The sequence below is a fragment of the Centruroides vittatus genome, unplaced genomic scaffold (genome assembly GCF_030686945.1).
Source record: "Centruroides vittatus isolate TY-2023 unplaced genomic scaffold, ASM3068694v2 contig_1340, whole genome shotgun sequence".
Lineage (NCBI taxonomy): Eukaryota > Metazoa > Arthropoda > Arachnida > Scorpiones > Buthidae > Centruroides > Centruroides vittatus.
In genome coordinates, this window is record NW_027120853.1 from 70,810 (window position 1) to 90,399 (window position 19,590).

At 29.2% G+C, this 19,590-nt stretch overlaps 1 protein-coding gene and 1 long non-coding RNA gene across 2 annotated transcripts; one reads left to right on the forward strand and one right to left on the reverse strand.

Moving 5' to 3' along the window:
• Nucleotides 1–2,791: 2,791 nt before the first annotated feature.
• On the reverse strand, nucleotides 2,792–6,965 carry LOC136990801 (uncharacterized). The gene is made up of 3 exons (XR_010883116.1): nucleotides 6,928–6,965; nucleotides 5,822–6,102; nucleotides 2,792–2,870 (listed from the first exon to the last, which is right to left on the reverse strand). It is a non-coding gene; the product is annotated as an uncharacterized lncRNA (long non-coding RNA).
• A 9,428-nt stretch (nucleotides 6,966–16,393) lies between these two features.
• Nucleotides 16,394–17,680, forward strand: LOC136990798 (uncharacterized). Its single transcript, XM_067289227.1, has one exon. It carries the CDS (start codon nucleotides 16,394–16,396, stop codon nucleotides 17,678–17,680), a length of 1,287 nt encoding a protein of 428 aa, XP_067145328.1.
• Nucleotides 17,681–19,590: the final 1,910 nt, after the last annotated feature.

The window sequence follows — 19,590 nt, forward strand, 5'->3', positions numbered from 1 at the left end:
TAAAACGTTAAAATTTCTGAATTCAGGGAATCTTGAAATGCCGAGAAACGCAAAAAAATTCGCTGGTTGTTTCTGTTTGTATAGATCTGTACGTATGACACTATTTTTCATCCTTCTTGAAGCTTAATAACTCCTCTACTTTTGTCCAAAATTTCTGATATTTGTAGGGAGGTTCGTGTATTTAAGAAATGATGCTACTTAATTTTAATTGACTAAAGTTAGAGAGAGAGGGCAGATAAAGAAAGATCGTGTTTCGTACATCCAGTAGACTCATAATTTTATGTTATCAAGCATTTAGAGTTTTATGCCTATTCACACAATTAACGCTTTTGCTATCTTATAATTATAACAATATAAAAATTTTTTAAATGACATAACATAACAGAAGGCAAAACGTGCAGTTCTAGACGTTGGGAGGATAGTTAAGTATTCGTTACTGGATTCTTATTAATCCTCATACCATCTCTAAAAGAATAAACCAAGATTCACGTAAATCCTATGGTTACAGACTTATGATACATTTTACATTATACTTCTTATATACAATACTGTATTTTAATCAGTTTTTCATTAAAATTATCTGAGTAAAAACGCGATAAAAATTGCATTTACTTCAATATATATTCCTGAGATCATACAAATCTATTTTAAAAAATAAATTATTATCAAAAGTGCAATAACGCACTTTAACTACTAATAGAATGCATATTTTCTGTGTTTACAAAAGTGCCAGTTAGTGTAGTGTTCAGGAAATGAGAAAACCAGAAAAGTTGATATAGAATGTACTTGTTTTTGTGTTTATTTTTACCATCAGTTGTACACAGAAGTTTTACTGAACTGAGATTACACCGTTGAATTCACAATTAGAGAAAATGAGATCAAAATATTTTACTACAGTTCAATGTACAGGAACGTTCAGTTTTTAATAAGTTTCCGGACTTCTGTACAATAATTTGATAATTGTAATTTTTTTTGTATTGTCAAAAGATTTTCAATTACTGATTCAAAAACATTTGTTCGCGTTACTTAGCATGCGATTACTGTATTAAAATTTTCATTTTATGATAGTAAGAAATATTTTATTTTTGAAACTTCCTTAGAGCAAATAACTTCTTGTTACTTTTTCTGCCCTACAGACATTACAGGGACTTTACATCTATGTCATTTCAAAAAATTCTTGGAATTTATTCCCTTCTCCGGATTCGTTTTTTAGTCTCGCAGATGTAGGTTGACAAATTACAATCGTTTGTTCCCCGGCTGTCATTCAAAAATTCAGACAAAAAAAATACGATTTGAGCTATTTTTGTAATCTGCCGCTCGTATTTAAGCGGGATAGTTTGACTTTCAAAAGTTATACTATACGTTCTCTGATTACATAGTCTATCTAGCACCGATCATGTGACACACAGCAGCTCTGTAGATGTGTTTTTCTACATAAGTGACAACTGCCACTGTCTTGGATTCAGTAGTACCAGTACATGTGTAGTGATAGCGGCAGCATGTTTGTTTTCAAGAAAATATAACCCAATATAAAGTGTGAACGATCATTCGAGTTTGGCAAACAAATAAAGAAGACTTTATCGTGTTTCATCAAAATGAACGAAGAAGCAGGTTGACAAAAACAGTGGAACTGTGTTCGACAATAGAAGATCATATACCTCAAACATTCGCAGAGTTTACGATGAAAGTAGCTTACAGTGCATGTTTTACTTGTTGTATTTGACGTTTTTGAAACAAAACAGCGTGTCTATAATTCACAAACGTATCTTTGTACCTGGCCATCACTCTTCGAGTTCACTACGTTTTATAATTTTATTCGAATTAAATTTAAATATACATAAATGAAAAGCAAACGGCTATCCACTTGATATTCCATTGTGATAAACACTATCATTAGGAATAGCTTCATGAGAGCGGAAATTATGGAAGGATACATCTAGCCATGACCACCACAGAAACTCATCTAGATACGTACAATGTAACATCACTTATTTTCATTCATTTCCTACAGCAAAGATTTTGTGGTTGCTTTCGCTAATGGCACACACAACAAATATGTTTCCTTGCTCGCATTGTATTCTTCCAGTTGATGTTAATTGTCAGGTAGTTCTTTTGTGTTGTGTCTCTTGTTTCTTATTAGTGATCGGGTTCTGTTTTGTCTATCATCCATTGCTCTTCATGTTGTTTTTAGTCTACTTATATGTAACAATATTAAAAATATTTTCAATTAAAAAAAATTGCGTCTTCCGCATAGGTCATTGTCATTGCATAGTTTAGCCTGTCTGGTTTAGCCTTCTTAGTATTCTTGTTTAGTAAAAAGTTAACTCTAAGTTAGTATAACTAGTTTTAAGTTAGATTTAAGAGTTATAAGTTAATTAACTTAAATTTAAGTTACTACTGTATTCACTGTTTCTCCTTGTTACAATTAGAGTTATTCTGCTTCTTACAGAGCTTGCTAGCTTAGTTTTTGTGTTATTTTTGTTTTAGTTTCAAGCCTTTACTTTATCTTTAAGCATTAACCTTTATTCTGAGTAGCTTTTATGTAGCTGCACTACTTATATATGCTACAATTCAAAATCTTTTAGACACATAGCTTCGCATGCGAACATTAATTGTAGTAGGAATTACCTTACGTACACCGTTCAGAGAGTTTCTTTCTTTCTCTTTTTTTTCTATCCCCTTACTTTTTTTTCTCAACTTTTCTCTCTTTTTTTTTCTTCTTCCGCCGACTAAAGACTTTGTATACTGTCGGTGTGTTTCGTTAACATAAAATATTCAAAATGAACTTACTCTTATCCACATGTAAGTGAAGAAAGGTATCATATCGTCCATACAACTGACATCTTTGGAAAATCGATTTAAGATTTTTCCTGAAAAACATACAAATGAAGAATATTAATTGAATAAACTAACGATGTAAAACATATTGCGATATGATTATCATTTATAGGAATATCCCGCAGTATATATCTACAAATAACGTTTTCCGTAATTTTTACGACTAAATCATTGTACACGGTACACTTTTATCCACAATAATATAAGAATAGAAAATATGGTCTTTGTAGTATGAAGCTACTTGACTTTTTTAAATTAATAACTGTATTTCTGTATTTACTTCTAATTGTTGGAAGCTATACTGTTTAATAAATTGATTCTTTTCCAAATAAATGAAACAATAAACACACTCTGGCAATATGTATATATTAACTTGTCTGTGTAAAAACATATTATATAGGTTAATAATTGAAATTCATAATATGAAAATTTACAGATTTTATTGCATGACATGTTATTAAAAATAATAAGTTATGAAATTTAAAACTATGATGTAATAACTTTTAACTATAACGAAATAATTAAAACTACTTTTTTAAAAATGATATAAGCGCAAATATTTTGCGCTTATATAATTTTTTAAAAAAGAAATCTACATAAAAATGTAGTGAAATTGAAAAACATGCAGTATATTGTTAGCAATCAGAAAATAATAAAAATCGTTTCAAATTTGTGCATGAACTGGATAGAAATGTCAAAGCGTTTCCTGCCCCAAACAAACAGAAAACGGAATACTAGTCTCTTCGTGTTCAAGAAAAGCATTATCGTTGTATCCATGTTCTAGGAAAGAAGGAATCTGCATTTCTGCCGTTTACCCTGCCCCGAAAGGTACCCCTTGTTGCTGACAAAAATGAAGTAAAAATAAGCCAAAAATTGTACCTATTTACGACATGACAAAAAGTGGCAGTGGCATCTATTACCTCTGTTCAAATCATTCATCTTAAACGAAAACTCCACGATGATGATTGGTAGTATTTTTCTCCTCGTGAACCTCGCTGGGATCAATACACTTGTATGACACGCGAAACATACATATATCTTGCATATTACGGATGTTAAGCAAGCAAAATTAAACATTATCAGAGGATCATCCCAGAAGTTTAATTTTGTTGAGATACTGAACATTACAGGATTAGTAGAACTACTATAACATTGGCCTAAAGAGCTCAAATAAAAACTAAATTGAGAACCTTCATTGAACACTGTATCTAGAAATCAGCCATCTGCCATTGGAACACAACTATGACCTAAATGACACGTTTCTTTAAAAGTGGAAACAAAACGGAAAAAAAACTACGAAAAATTTTACCGGCATGTTTCTGCTTAACACCAGGCCTTAGCATGGTGTATGGCATCGTATGGCATGGAAAATACAACATGTATAATTACGAAAAAGTGGCTTTAAAATAATATACAGCTCACAATAAGAACAAAGTTCATATTATAAAAATTTCGTTTTATGACGACCTAGGATTGAAATTTACTTCTTATGTGCACTTAGTGGTAAAACGGTGCGAGTACTGAAACGTCTTCATTGTAACATATTGTTACAAAAACAGATTTTCTGGCCTTATACACAAAATATATATCTCGAGTGCGCATGTGATTTTAAATGATTTTTCTTATTCGTCGATTATTTTCTTTCTAGAAAGAATATGTAACGGAATGAGGAAGCGAAGTTCAAATTTTAACTTGACTTTATCAATAATGCAATCTGTCAAATTAACTTCAAAGACTGTGTGCTTTAGATTAGGTAAAGGTGTCCATCGAATTGTTTAAGTCAAGTGATTTTATATCTTCATTTATTATAATACTGAATTTAAAAATTTAGTTTATCGTTTAACGTTAGCACATATGAATCAATTAATCATTACTAAATTTACTTTAAAACGTTCGATATTTTTATTCTTGTTAATGTAATTAGTGCCCAAATCTTTCTAATGCAATCGGAAATTGTGCCAAAGCGGTCCAAAAATATTTTTTTACATTTTATATAAACAAATTGTAAATTTACCTTTTATCATTTATAAATTATACGCTAAATGTGTTTATGGGCCAGATGAAGAATCTGAAGTAGCAGGTTATAATAAACTTTAATAACATCCTTGAATCTTGAGTTACCTTAAAAACTAAGGAAGCAGTTGAAAGATTAACATTTTTCATCCCATAACGTTGTTAAAGCTATCAATATTATATCAAACGACAATAGATCATCGAAATTCTTACAAGCACGGAGTAAATAGTTAAAGAATTGTATAAATCTTGTTGCATCAGTTTATTATTCAAAACTAGTTTTATAAATTTTTATTTCTCTGTCAACTTTTGTAAGTACAGGTATACCTCGCCTTACCTCAGTAATTGGTTCCAGGAGAGGAGACGTAAGTCGAATTTACTTGTGTAATTACAACGTTAGTCGAAACTACGGTGGAAAACGCTAATAATGAGCACTTAAAGACTGCTAAATAAAACGACAACACAGAAACGCAGATGTTTTCGTGTTTCGTTCTCTAGGATTTATAATGATTATATTAACATTTACTGTAAATGTTTTTTAAAAAAGAAATTTACATAAAGATGTAGTGAAATTGAAAAGCATGCAGTATATTGTGTTTATGTGCATTTAACGCTTTTCTAGTGATATTAGACTTCAATATTTGTGGCGGACAGATGTAAAGTCGAATAAAATGACTTAAACTCGATTTTTATTTTTCCATATACTTTTTTGACAAACGACGTATAATCGAGAACGACGTAACTCGAAGTATACCTGTATTTAACTATCCATTTTATAGTACACTAATTATATGACTGTACTGAAATATACTGTATAAAATTTATAACGAATATCTGTGATACGATAAATGAAAGTATAAGCAACATCCGTAGTTACGTAAGTTACCGGTTATCGAAAAATTTCTTTCAGAATTTTATTAGAAACTCTTTAACTTAACAATAATAAAGTAAACAAATATGTTTTACATACCAACGGGATTGTTATCCAGAAATGATATCGGAGTTCGAATGATACAATGAAACATATTGTTGTGCAGCTTGTAAGAAGCAATTGTAAAGAATCTGTATAACAATAATCCAGAAAGTAACGTCGTTAGAAATACAGCACATATCAATGCAACATAAACATACATGTCGAAATATTCACTATGGTAAAAACTTTTGTCTTCAATTTTGTTAAAATGGCTTCTATTAGATGTAATATTTTCGACATTCTTTACGTTTTGGCTATACGTTCTAATATCTTGCAGCCTGAAAATATAAAATAACAATTAAACTCTCTGACATTTTTAATATGTGTTTATAGTGAAATACAGCTAAACTAATTAAGCCCATTCAATAAAGGTAATACCTATAAATAATGTTGAAAACTACCGAATAATAAAGTAGTAATATACTGCATACATACATGAAATAATTTAAATAAATATCCAAGCTTTTTTAATTTATTTTGAAATGTATAGCGGTGAACATCATCGTTATACGATTGACTTTACTGCAGATGAAATTCATCTTGGAATCATTGAGAAACGTTGCCCACACTTTGATATATTCCAATCTGCTATGAAAGCAGACGTTGAAATGTATTGCTACAAAGCTTGACACCGATACAAGATATCGTGTAAATCAGATATATTTTTCTAATATACTTATTTCCAGCTGTCTTGGTGATGCAGTACGGTAAATATGAAATTATTATTGATGTTTATTGAAAAATAAATGTTTTAAATATTTTCACGATTCGAAAAACTATGGTCAGAAAAATACTTGAGTTAATGTTCTTATTGCTGACATAAAGTTTCAAGTTTAAATTTAAAAAATAAATTTATTTGTTTAGGATATATATATATATATATACATATATACATCCGAAATAGAAAAATATATATTCACTGCAATTGTTTGCTCATTGATAATACAGTATTTGAAATCAGTGCGCAATGGAATGTAATGTGCTTTTGAACATGCTAAATGGAATATGGCTTACGTAATATAACTTTATTTTAATTAAACATTTTATTTAAAAAAATCAGTCCACGTGTAAAAGTATAGGCTACATAAATTATAATATCATACCATTTGATTAGCCAGTAGTCGCTGGCAGTCAGAACAGACAGCGATATTATAACCGAAGACAAAATAACAATCTTGTAGAAAAGTCCTGCTCCGGCATTCACGTATGCTTTATAAACTGAAATTCCGGGTTTCTTAACTCCTTCGTTGTCACGTGGTATTTTGTTATTTTCAGCTTCCTACGAAAAATGATTAAAATGTATGTATTAAAATGTATTCGTTGAATTTTTCTGGATTCTGGAACAAGTTGTATTTTATAATATAATCGAGATGGGTTGCTAATGATAATAATTATAATGAGCGCAGAGCCCAAATGGTTAGGAGTTGAAAGTTGAAATTTGTTACACAGTTAGGGTTCGTCACGAAAATGTACACTAACTGTGTATTTGTTATTAAATGAGCGAGAAGTACCACATTTTTTGATTCTTATCTCTTTCCCGGCTGGCGATCTACAGAAAATAATTGAGCGGAATTCGTCCTGCAACGCATTTTTGCATTTTTTGGATAATTTTTTAAATCACGATATTTCGCTTCAAAATCGCACTATATTTAATTTGATTTTTGTGTTTGATTAAAAACATATTACAGTTTACGATTGTTTAATTTATAGTTTAATACAAATTTAAAATAATATTAAAATTTGATGTTTATGAACAAAAGAAAAAATGGTAATTTACAGATACTCTCTGAACTTTGTGCATCTATTAGGTAGAAAAATCTGTATTCTTTTAAACAGAACAAACCCCATCTCTCTAGCTAGAGAGGGAGGAAATTATTGTCATTATTCACTATGTCTCTAATTACTTAGCCGGGAGAGGAGTCGATTGTTACCGTAAAGCGCTACATTAAAGTTTATCATCATATATTTCTCCTTGATATAGTGAATATTTTACACTTTTTAAATATTTTTTAATGCTTTATACAATAATACACTAAAATAAGCGATTAGCTAATTTTATTCTGCCTTTATGCAATATCTGAAAGTAATGAGTTTCCGGGATGCTTTTGATAAGAAATCTTCTTCTCTAAGTAAAGTCAAATAACGTGAAAGCTAGAAGAATTATGGCTCTAAAATGAAGAATATACCTATTTTTTAACGTTTGTTTACATTTTGATTATAATCACATAGATTGGTTCTTCGCGGGAAAATCCCAACCAGATGGTTCTAATACAAACTGTCATTCTTTATAGTTGATTCAGTCATAATATAAATTACCAATTAGAGCGTAATAAGCGTAAAAACAAAAATTTTAAAGCCAATTAACATCAGGAACATCTTTCTTAGTCTTACTAGAGGGAAGAGGAGTTTCCCGAAAATATTTATTGCCAGATAGTTTTAGTAACATATTTACTCGCGTAAATATTTTTAAATTACCTAATTTAACGTCTATGTGCATTAAATTAGTTGATTAAAGCTAAAAAATGAATTAAAAAGAGAATTTATTGCGATTGTTTACATTTTACTTCGGCAAGGATTTACGCGGCAATTTTTTCTTCTCACAAGTCTGTGATTAGTTAAAGTAATGTCAACAAAGAAAAAAAATACCCAATGATACGTTAGGAGGAGTTTCCCTTTGATTGTTTTCAGCCAACTGTGTAGTTGACTGTGAAGATTTACTGTAGAATGGTAGGGGAATGTATTTACAGAAATATTTATGGCCCAGAACTGGTAACGAAACACTTATTAGCTTAAAAATGTCAATCAACGTACAGAAGAGCAAATCAAAGCTAAGATCGCTGGAAAATTCCAATATAACGCGAATTAATTAACTCTTTAATTTATTTATGCTTAAGGGTGACTCGCATCACGATTAACAGATTGTCACGTGATATACGCCTAATGACGGATATTAGCCGGACAATGGGTATACATAAAGATGGTAAACTGCCTGAATTTATATAGGACATCAATTAGATAGCTGTTTTGGAAGAGAAACTTTAAAGATAGGTGAGTCTAGACTAAAGTTTAATGGAGATAGATATAATGTTTATTATGACGTATTAATACCTGAACAGAAAGTGGACATGGGGATGAGAGAAGTGTATTTCTTAGTTTACATAAGTAACAATGACAGCGTTAGCAGATAGCGACGTGCAAGATTTACAGACGCTGGACAAAAAAAGAAAATAAGAGAAGCTTCACTAAAATTTAAAGAAAAGAAACCTGAGACAAGCAAAAGTGCCAAAAGGAGACATTCAGAAATTAATTCTAAAGCTCATAATGAAGCTGCAAAAATAGGCTAGCAAAAAACGTACAGTAAAGGCCTTACAGTGGAAAAACAAGAAACGTTCTGCTTTTCAATACCAAGCTGATATCGATTATGTCGGTGATTATGTTGTTCATAATCAGAATGAGATTGTAGGAGAGATTAATAAACTATGCAAATTTTGCAGTGCCAAAACATCTAATAATGAGACCCCTGGTATGTGTTGTGCTAATGGAAAAGTTATGTCGCCTGGATTCAAGAAGCACCTGTGCCTTTAAGTAATCTTTCTTACAAAATAAACGAATCAGGTGACAAAGAACTGCAAAAGGAATCAAAGAATTTTCTAAAAAAAGCAAGAAAATATAATGGATGTTTCCAAATGACTTTATTTGGCTGAAAAGGTCGCGAGAAAAGAGAATTATATGTTAATTTTTAAGGTCCAAAAACAAATATATCATAGAATTAACAGTCTTTTGCCATCAGAAGTTCAACAACTTTTATTTATTTATATTTTGTACGCAACGATGAAGAAAAGGTGACTGTTAGGTGCAATAATTCCACAGGAATGGATCAAAGATTACTGTAGTTTTTCAAATATGAAAGGATCTTTATGAGCATAATTCATATGTCAGAAAGTTTAAGGCAGCTATTGAACGATATACAACAGGACAAAAATTTCAAGTTGTGCTTATTCCTGATAAACGACCTGCTGATGAATATAGAGGACGATTCAATGCCTCAACTGCAGACAAGGTGGCCTTAGTAATTGTTGGACAATCTTTTGAAAAGCGCGACATTATTATTCAAACCAGAGATAATAACTTGGTGCACATTCCTGAAGCGCATCGCTCTTATTATGCATTACAGTACGCATTGCCATTTTGTTATGGAGAAGACGGGTATTGTGTTAATATTTTTCAAGTTGATTTCTTCAGTAAACTTTCTGTTACAAAGACAGTATCAGCTTCCGATTTTTATGCATACCGAGTTATGGTTAGGGAAGGTTCACACAATCGCATACTGTATTATAAGAATTTGCTCAATCAGTTTTTGGTTCACATGTATGCAAAAATTGAAACTGAACGTCTTGGCTATATAAAAAGGAACCAAACCAAGATGCGAGTAGAAACTTATGTGCATCTGAAATATGCTATTAATAAAGCTGATCCTCAGGTTTCTGAGTTGGGTAAAATTTCAGGTGATAGGTATATGCATGAGCGATCTCAGGATGGTTTAGAATATGTACGCCATTATGGAAAACCAGATCTTTTTATTTCATTTACATGTAATCCAAAGTAAAGCGGAATTAAAGGAAATTTGTTCTTTGGCCAAGAAGCTCAAGATGTAAATAACTTAATTTCGCGAGTCTTCCATTTGAAGCAAAAAAAAATTATGCAACTAATGACTAAATGTGCTATTTTTTGGAAAATGTAAAAGCTATATGTCAACTATTAAACAGCGAAAAAAGTTTTTCTTCATATTCGTCATTTATTCTTCTTAGAGGAATCTGTTAACTGTAATGATATTGAGTGCCAAAATTCCAGATCCTCATTATACAAAATTATGAAAGCACATATGTTTCATGGGCCATGTGAATCATTCAAAAGTAATTCTCCATGTAACAAGGATGGATTTTGCAGTAAAGGCTTTCCCAAACAATTTTCCATAGAAACACAATACGATTTCGATGGTTTCCGGAAATATAGAAGATGATCGGCAGAAGACGGTGGATTTACAGTAACAATAAAAAATAATGTAGTTAATAACAGATGGGAAATTCCATACAGTTCAGTGTTAAGTCAAACTTTTAATCCACATATTAATATAGAAATATGTAATTCGGTGAAATCGAGATTATTAAATATGAAGTTGGGCGATATATTAGTAGCTCTCATGCTGCTTGGAGAATCTTAGAATTTCCTATTCACGAACATTTCCCCCTGTCATGCATCTTGCTGTACATCTAGAAAATGGTCAATGGGTCTATTTTACGGAAAATACACTTCAAAACAAAATTTGTAGCCCTCCAAAAACAAAGTTTTTTGGCATTCTTTGAGTTGCGTAAGGTTGATGATTTTGCCAAAACGCTTTTATATAACGAAATTCCAGAATACTACGTATTGAAAAATGGCAAATTTCTGAAACAAAAGGGGAGTGAATGTATCTAATCACATTGATATTAAGTACGACCATGTCATAGGTAAAGTTTATACAGTACACCCGAATAATGCAGAATGCTATTATCTTTGCATGTTGCTGCACGAAGTAAGAGGACCTTTTTATTTTATTTATTTATTTATTATTTTTTTTAACACTTTCTGCCCTGTGGGCACTAAGAGGGCCTCTTATAGAAGGCCCATTATGGGTTCGGCCAGGCCCACAATGGGACGACCGGGTGGTGAGGGACGAAGCCCGACATATCCGAACGGACCACCCCCTGAAAAATTCCTGGGGATTATTCAACCTGATCGGATTCGATCCCAGGATTAGTAGTGATTTGGGCCATACTAATCACAAATTTAAGTTAAATTAATATTTTAATTATTAATGTGACACATACTGATCACAAATTTGAATTAAATTATTTTTTTAATTACAATAAAGCAAAGTTTCTGCATTAATTATTAAATGTTTTTATAAATTAATTATTTTTTCTAATTCACTTTATGAACTAATTTTTGGTTTTGATTATGAATTATTTTATAGAAGATATATAATTGGTCGGTTTTTGATATAAATAAAGTTTTAAGGAAAGTTAGAATTTATTTTTAATACCAAGATTAAAAGTTGCAATCATGGAGACATATGGTTTTATTATTACTTATGACGATGATAGAAATTATTCTGTTTCTCCTCGTTTGTACAAGTCTATAGATACCTGTGTTGTTGTTACGGTAAATAATTTTTCTTTCGATAATCCTGATAATATCCCTATTGTTTTATGTTATTTTAAAGTTAACGACGAAATATGGAAAAGAGATGGAAAATTTGGTTTTATAATTGTTGACGAGAATGGAAGAATTAATGAAGTTAGTAATAAATTATATTATTCGTTCGAGGAATGTTCAGAAGTTATGAAAGAAATTTATATAGAAAGGAACAAAAAGAATATATTAATATTTAGGGAGATAATTTGCGGATCAAAGCATTATAAATTTACTAAAGCTTATAAGTTTGATTAATATGTATTTCAAACATCCTAGTAACCGTATAATCGTCGAACCTTTGCAATGCGGAAAGACAACATTAGTGAAAAAAATTATTTGTAACAAAATTTATGAAAAAACATTAAAAAAGGTTCTATGGTGTTATTCTGTATATTTACCGTTTCTTCACGAGGAAAAAGATGTTACATTTATGTATGGCTTACCTGAATCCGTGCAAGGATAAGATTTAATAATAATTGATGATTTGATGCACGAACTCAGTTCAAAAACTGCATTTTTGTTTACAACAGAGTCTCATCATTATAATGTAAGCATGATCATGATAATGCGAAATTTGTTTCCAAAAAATAGAATTATGAGAGATATAACTTTAAACACACATTATTTAATATTATTTTAAAATAATTGCAATGAAAGTCAAGTAAGTTGTTTGGAGTGCCAAGCTTTTGCTGGTAAATGCGATTTTTTATGGATGCATATAAAAAAGTGACAGAAAAAGAATTTGGTTATTTGTTATTAGATTTTCATCCTAAAACAAATAAATTTTTTGTGAGAAATTCGTGTTTTCCTGACAAACAAGGAATTTTTTGGATATACTTATTAATAAAATGAAGAATGTAAAAAAAATTATCATATGTTAGCACTTTTGTCTAAGACTACTCCTTCTCAACGAAAAGCAATATTGAAAAAAGCTACTCAGGATTAAATTAATGTTTTGTGTGAAATATGTGATAATTTGTGGAGAGGAAATATATCTGCCAATATTCGTAAATTACAAAAATATAAGAAATTTATTAGGAAATTAAGTGAAAAACATTTTCCTATAAATACTAAGAAAAATATTTCAGTTAATCAATCTGGCAGATTCCTTCCTCTTCTACAAGCTCCGTTATTGTCTATGGCAGGTGGACTAATTGGTAAGGTAATAGGAAAAAGAATCTAATGGCAAAGCAAATGGCTCTTATCCCTCCTGAATTGTTTTTAGCATATCGAAAACCTGAAATAAGAATTGGTAATAATATCGAAGAATTACTTGAGACTGGTGATTTATCTGATGACAGTGAAGTCAAATTATTAAGTGAATTAATTTCAAGATATCAGAGAACAGTTCGTGCGCCAAAAGAACCTGTTAGAGTATCTGTTGTATCCGAAAAAATCGAAGAAACAGAATCTCAACCTGAAGAAAAAGCTGTTGATGATGCATTTATTAAACAAATAATTTTATCTGTACCACAATTATATCAAAAATATATACCACATTTAATTGATAAGTTGAATCGAAGTCATTATGGATGGAATTTTAAAGGTGAATTAACAACCGATGGAAAACCTATTTTTGAAAGTAATATAGTAGATTTAATTTTGTATGTAATGAGAAATAGAAAAGTTGTATGTAATGAAAATTAGTTCCTGTTAGTTTTAACGAATTTTGAAAAGGTTTAAAGAAAATAAACATTTCTAAAGAGTGGATTGGAAACAAAAATTTTACAACATTACCTGAAAAAGCACAGTATCAACCAGCATCAGTCAAAACACCTGAAAAAATTTTCTTTCCAAGACTGTTTCATCTGTGAAAAAAATCTAAGACAAAGGGAAAGAAAAATTCCAAATGGAAAAACTTTTGAAATCGATATACTATAATCCTAAATCTCCAGCATCTATTGGTGGTGTAAGTAAATTAGTTAAAGAATCTAATTTACCACAATCTGTTGTTAAAAAATGGCTATCTTTTCAACTGACTTATACACTTCAAAAACCTGTAAAAGTTAAATATTCACAAAGAAAAACTAAAAGTTTCTATCCTAATGACTTATGGCAAGCCGATTTAATTGTATTAAAACAATTTTCTATATTTAATAATGGAGTAAAATACTTACTAACTGTAATCGATGTATTTACTAAGTATTGCTATGTGGAACCAATAAAAAATAAGAAACCTCTGTCAGTTTTTAAAGCCTTTAAAATCATTTTTAGAAAAAACATTCCAAAAAATTTACAAACTGATAAAGGAAAAGAATTTTATAATAGATTAGTAAAAAATCTTTTTAAAAAATTTAAAATTAATCATTAATCTACTCATTCTGATACAAAAGCAGCTGTTGTCAAAAGATTAAATAAAACTCTGAGGAATAAAATATATAGATTATTTACGTATCGTAATTCTTTTAAATACATCGATAAATTATCTGATATTGTGAAAAGTTACAATAATAGTTTTCATAAAAGTATCGGCATGTCTCTGTAAGAAGTTACCCCTCTACATCATAGCATGATTTTCGAAAAGTTGTATAGTATAAAAGGAGGGAATACATTTAAATTTAATATTGTGATCTCGTTCGAATCTCGAAAATACGTAAAACATTTAGTCGAGGATATCTACCAGGTTCGACAAAAGAAATATTGTTATTCACGATCGTTTTTGATCTCATCTTCTGACGTACATATTGAAAGATTTAAATAACGAAGTTTTGGAAGGAAAATTTTATACAGAAGAATTACAGAAAGTAACAAAATGATGCAGTCTGACGTTTTTGTAACTCTGATAAGCAATGCTAGCATGGATTTATTTCCTGAAAATAAGCAGTCTAATTTCACTGTGAAAATGAGTCCAGCTATTAATTTACATGGAAAATGGGTAGTCGGTCTGAGCGAAGTTATTATTCCTAGAAACTGGTTTAACATATCTAATCATAACAATGATTATACTATTACTAAGCATAAAATTAGAACAGACAAAAATAGAAAATAAAACATATACGATTTTACTAACTACAACTCCCGAAAATAAAAAAGAGATACTATTCAATTGGATAAACAATAATATAGTTTCCTTAACTGGGTCTAACTTAGTAGAATTCGTTTTAGAAAAGAATTATAAAGACATAAAAATAAATGTGAAAGAGGGATTCGAGTTGCATGTTACGAAAAAGAAAGTGCTCACAAATTACTTTATTTATTCAATTTTCCACTGAAACAAATTATATTTAAACACGGCACTTCAAATTTAATATTGCAGACAGAGTCTAAAAAATATCTATCAAATCCTGTATTTTACAAGGATCAATTTATAATTTCAATAGAAAGAAATAAAAAAAGTTGTTGAAGAAATCGATGTAGAAGAAAAAATTTTTATTCCTATTGAGTTATATTCATCGGCTAAAAAATTTCTCAGAATTTTTAAATATATTAAATTAGGATTACTGCCTAATAAAAAATCATTTTAAAAGTTTCTAAAAATATAACGATTTAATTTGGAAACGAATTAAAGGATTTATTAGGATTTAAAACACAGAAATTTTCAGTAGGCGAATATGTAAGTGAATATCCACTTGAATTGTCTGCAGTAATTTCAGAAATTTTTATTTATTCAAATATTGTTGCTTCTCATCATGTGGGGGATATAACAGCTCCTCTTCTAAGAGTTATACCAGTTATGGGAGAAAAGACCGATCAAATAGTTAAAGTTTATCCCTCACCTTTATATTTTCCTTTGAAAAAAAATTATATTGATACTATTGAAATCGAGTTGAGAACTGCCGGTAAAAAAAAAAATTGTTTTTTTTTGGAGAGAAAACATTATTAGTTTTATCTTTTAAACAGTTATAAATATTGCTTAGTTTTATTTGTTAATATTAGTTCATTTCTGAAAGTACAAAATGAAGCTCAATCCCAAAGATTGCATAAATAATTACTGTAATCAAGCAGGAGGAACGATATACAGATTTGAGTTACGATTTCCTCTCACATGACAATTAGGAACAGGGAATTATTTTGCAGGACAGCAAATACAACGAGGATATAGCGTTTTTGGAGATTTATTTCGTAAATCTATTCTATTCTTAGTAAAGTAAAAAAATATCTAGGACAAAAAGCATTAAACTTTGCATCAATTGTTGGATCGGATGTAATTAGCGGGAAATCACACGAAGAATCTACAAAATCACATTTAAAAAATATTGGTTTTGAAATAAAAAATGATGTAATTAATTAAAAGAGTACAGGGTAAATCTGGTATAAAAAGAAAACAAATGAAAATATTAATTCAGTCGTAGAATAAAAGGCGAAAACTAAAAGATATATTTACTGAGTGAAAAAATGGATCCACACTCTTGTCCATACACCATAAGTGAGTTGAATTTATTCAGTACAGTTTCAACTCAACTAGCTATTGACAATACATCAGAAGTTATAGTACATCCTGTCGCAACATTTCGGATAGTCGAGCACCAATTGAATTTTATGTATCCGGTTCTGGTGAAAAATTATATTGATCTGAATTCAATTTATCTACATGTTGAAGCAAAAATTGTAAAGAAAAATAAAACAGATACTGCTGCAGATGAAAAAGTTGCTCCTGTCAATTATTTTTTAAATACTTTGTTCTCTCAATGCAGTGTTTCTCTAAATGACAAACAAGTAATTTCACAGGTTAATAATCCCTACTGTAAAATTTTGGAGGCCTTATTATTTTACTCAAAAGAAGCACAAGAAACCTTTTTGACAAGTGCATTATTTTTTAAACATACTGCACAACATATAGATTTTATAGAAAATAATGAAGGAATGGCTAAAAGATTTAATATTGGTAAACAAAATAGACTTATAGATTTAGTCAGATGGCATCATGTTGATTTATCTCATCAACCTAAACTGTTAATCAATAATGTTGATTTACGAATGAAATTAGAAAGATCAAAAGATAATTTTGCTTTAATGGCAAATAATGATAATCATAAAGTTATTATTAAAAATGCATCTCTAAAAATTAATAAAGTAGATGTTAGTTCATCAGTTCAAATTGGAATAGAAAAAGCATTGCAAACAGGTATTATAAAAATTCCATTTCGCAGAACAGATATTAAAATTTTTACTTTAAATAGTGGAATTCAGTCTACAAATATATCAAATGCTGTTATCGGTCAGTTACTTTATAGAATTACGATTGGTTTAGTTTTTAATTCAGCATTTAGTGGAAATGTAAAATACAATCTCTTTAATTTTAAAAATTACAATTTAAATTATATATGTTTATTAAAAGACAATCAAATGATTCCCCCAAAACTATATACTCCTGATTATACAAATAAAATATATGCAAAAAATTTTATATCATTATTTGAAGATATAGGATGCATTAACCATCATAAATTTACAAATATATCTTACAACGATTATAAAGATGGCTATACCTTATATTGTTTCGATCCTACTCCCGATCATTCTGCATCAGAATCACACATAAGTAATAATCAACAAGGAAATATCTCAATCAAATTAAAATTTTTAACTGCAATATTAGAAACTGTGAACATTATTTGTTTGCTGGAATATAATAATACTCTAGAAATTGATCACTCAAGAACTGTGTTTGTGGACTATTAATGAATACCATTATTTTATAAAGACTGGCTTCAAGTGCTTCGAAAATAAAAAAGACTTTCGGAGGTGTTTTTGCATCTGATGACTTACGTTTGCATTGCTAATCGTAGATCGTTTATAATTAATTTAGATTAAAAAAATAAGTCTGGGAGTCATTGGGTATGTGGTCTTTATGGAAAAAACTAGTTCTTAACGGAAAAACTTGCTATTACTATGATACCTATGGGATGAAATTAACAAAAACAAGAATTATAATATTTATAAAACAAAATTCTAAAAATTGTTGCTGAAAAATATGGTTCATCAGAGTTTATATTCAACAACTTGTTGATATTTCTGTTTGTATTTCTATATAAAATGAATAGAAATCAATGTTTAAAAGAATTAAGTACAATGGACAAATTTTATAACGATGTATTTGTAAAAAAATTTGTTAAAAATCATTTTTACTTAGTATGCCTGAGTACAATAATGTTTAATCAATATATTACTTCAATGAAAAATAATAAAATTATTTAAATATAAATCTTTGTAAATTATTTAATATAGATATATAAATATATATATATATATATATATATATATATACACTTACAACTCATCTTGGTAGAAGTCATTAAGTGCTGATTTTAGTGGCTGTGTTTTACTTAAATTCAAACAGAAGTGTGTTATTTTGAAGTACACTCTTAAAATATTAATAGAAACAATGTGTTTTCGATTCACTTTTTTAGATATCCTGTTATGTACAGTTAAAGAATATTAATAGATACCATGTTATTCTGAAATTATTAATTGGTATCCTGTTACTATTATTAATAACCCATCTGTTATTCCGAAATTATTAATGGATATCCTGTTATTAAAAAATACTGTCTAAAAATATTAATTCACATTCGTGTTATCTGTTATTTTCGTGTCTAGCAATAGTATAAATACTGTGTGTAAGAGACTAGCTCAATACACTGCCAGGATACCAGCTTAATACATCGCTGAGAACTTATTCATCTAAGAAAAATGTCTTCGGAAGATAAGTATTTTATTTTAGATTTTAAATATTCTTACGTAAAATAATTTAATAAATAAAATATTAATTTTAAAATGTGATTATGATTTAAACATGAAACAGAGTGTTGGTAAAAAAAAGGCGCTAAACCTAAAAATATACAAGATCAGGAGTTGAAAAAAGCAAAAGTTTGACTTTATCGAAAAGTTTGGGTTAGAACTAACTCCAGATGAAGGTATATCTTCAAAAATTACCCAGTTTAACATCAAAATATGTTAAAATCAATTCATGGAGATAATAGAATGGAATTCTAACACATGTTTCGTTGAAAAAAAGGGGAACTATCCTCCTAACAAATATAATATTAATATTAACAACTTTAAATTTTATATAAAAAAAAGCCTTTGATGCAATGAACGAACATTAAGAGAATTGTGTAAATGTATAAAATATGTCTTTTATATTAAGGAAAAAAGCGTTTAGAGGTTATGCTAAAACTTATCGTGCTCTTATTTTAAAAAATTCTGATCTATCTGTCTTTTAAAAAAAAATAACATTTAGTATTCATAATACTTTGTTTGTAGAAGAAAATTTTTAATAAATTTAAAAACTAAAATTATAAAATATAAAGATGATGATATTATAGAGTATCAAAATGCTTATTTTTCTAGCCATGTTGAAAATATTTTATCCTCGTATATGAATGATGAAAAATTAATTAATGCATTTAATACAATTTTAAACTACATTGATGAGTTTATAAAATATGGATCGGAATAGTTACTGAAAGAAATTATATTTATAGATGTTAGTATAGGAATATACAAAAATGAAATTGGAGAATGTGGTAATATTATTCTTCCAAAACATATAGTTAATAAACGTTGTGTGTTAAATATAAAATGTTCAG

Bases quoted from the DNA above. Each gene is read 5' to 3' on its own strand.
- LOC136990798 (XM_067289227.1), top strand. From the start codon at position 16,394: ATGGATCCACACTCTTGTCCATACACCATAAGTGAGTTGAATTTATTC.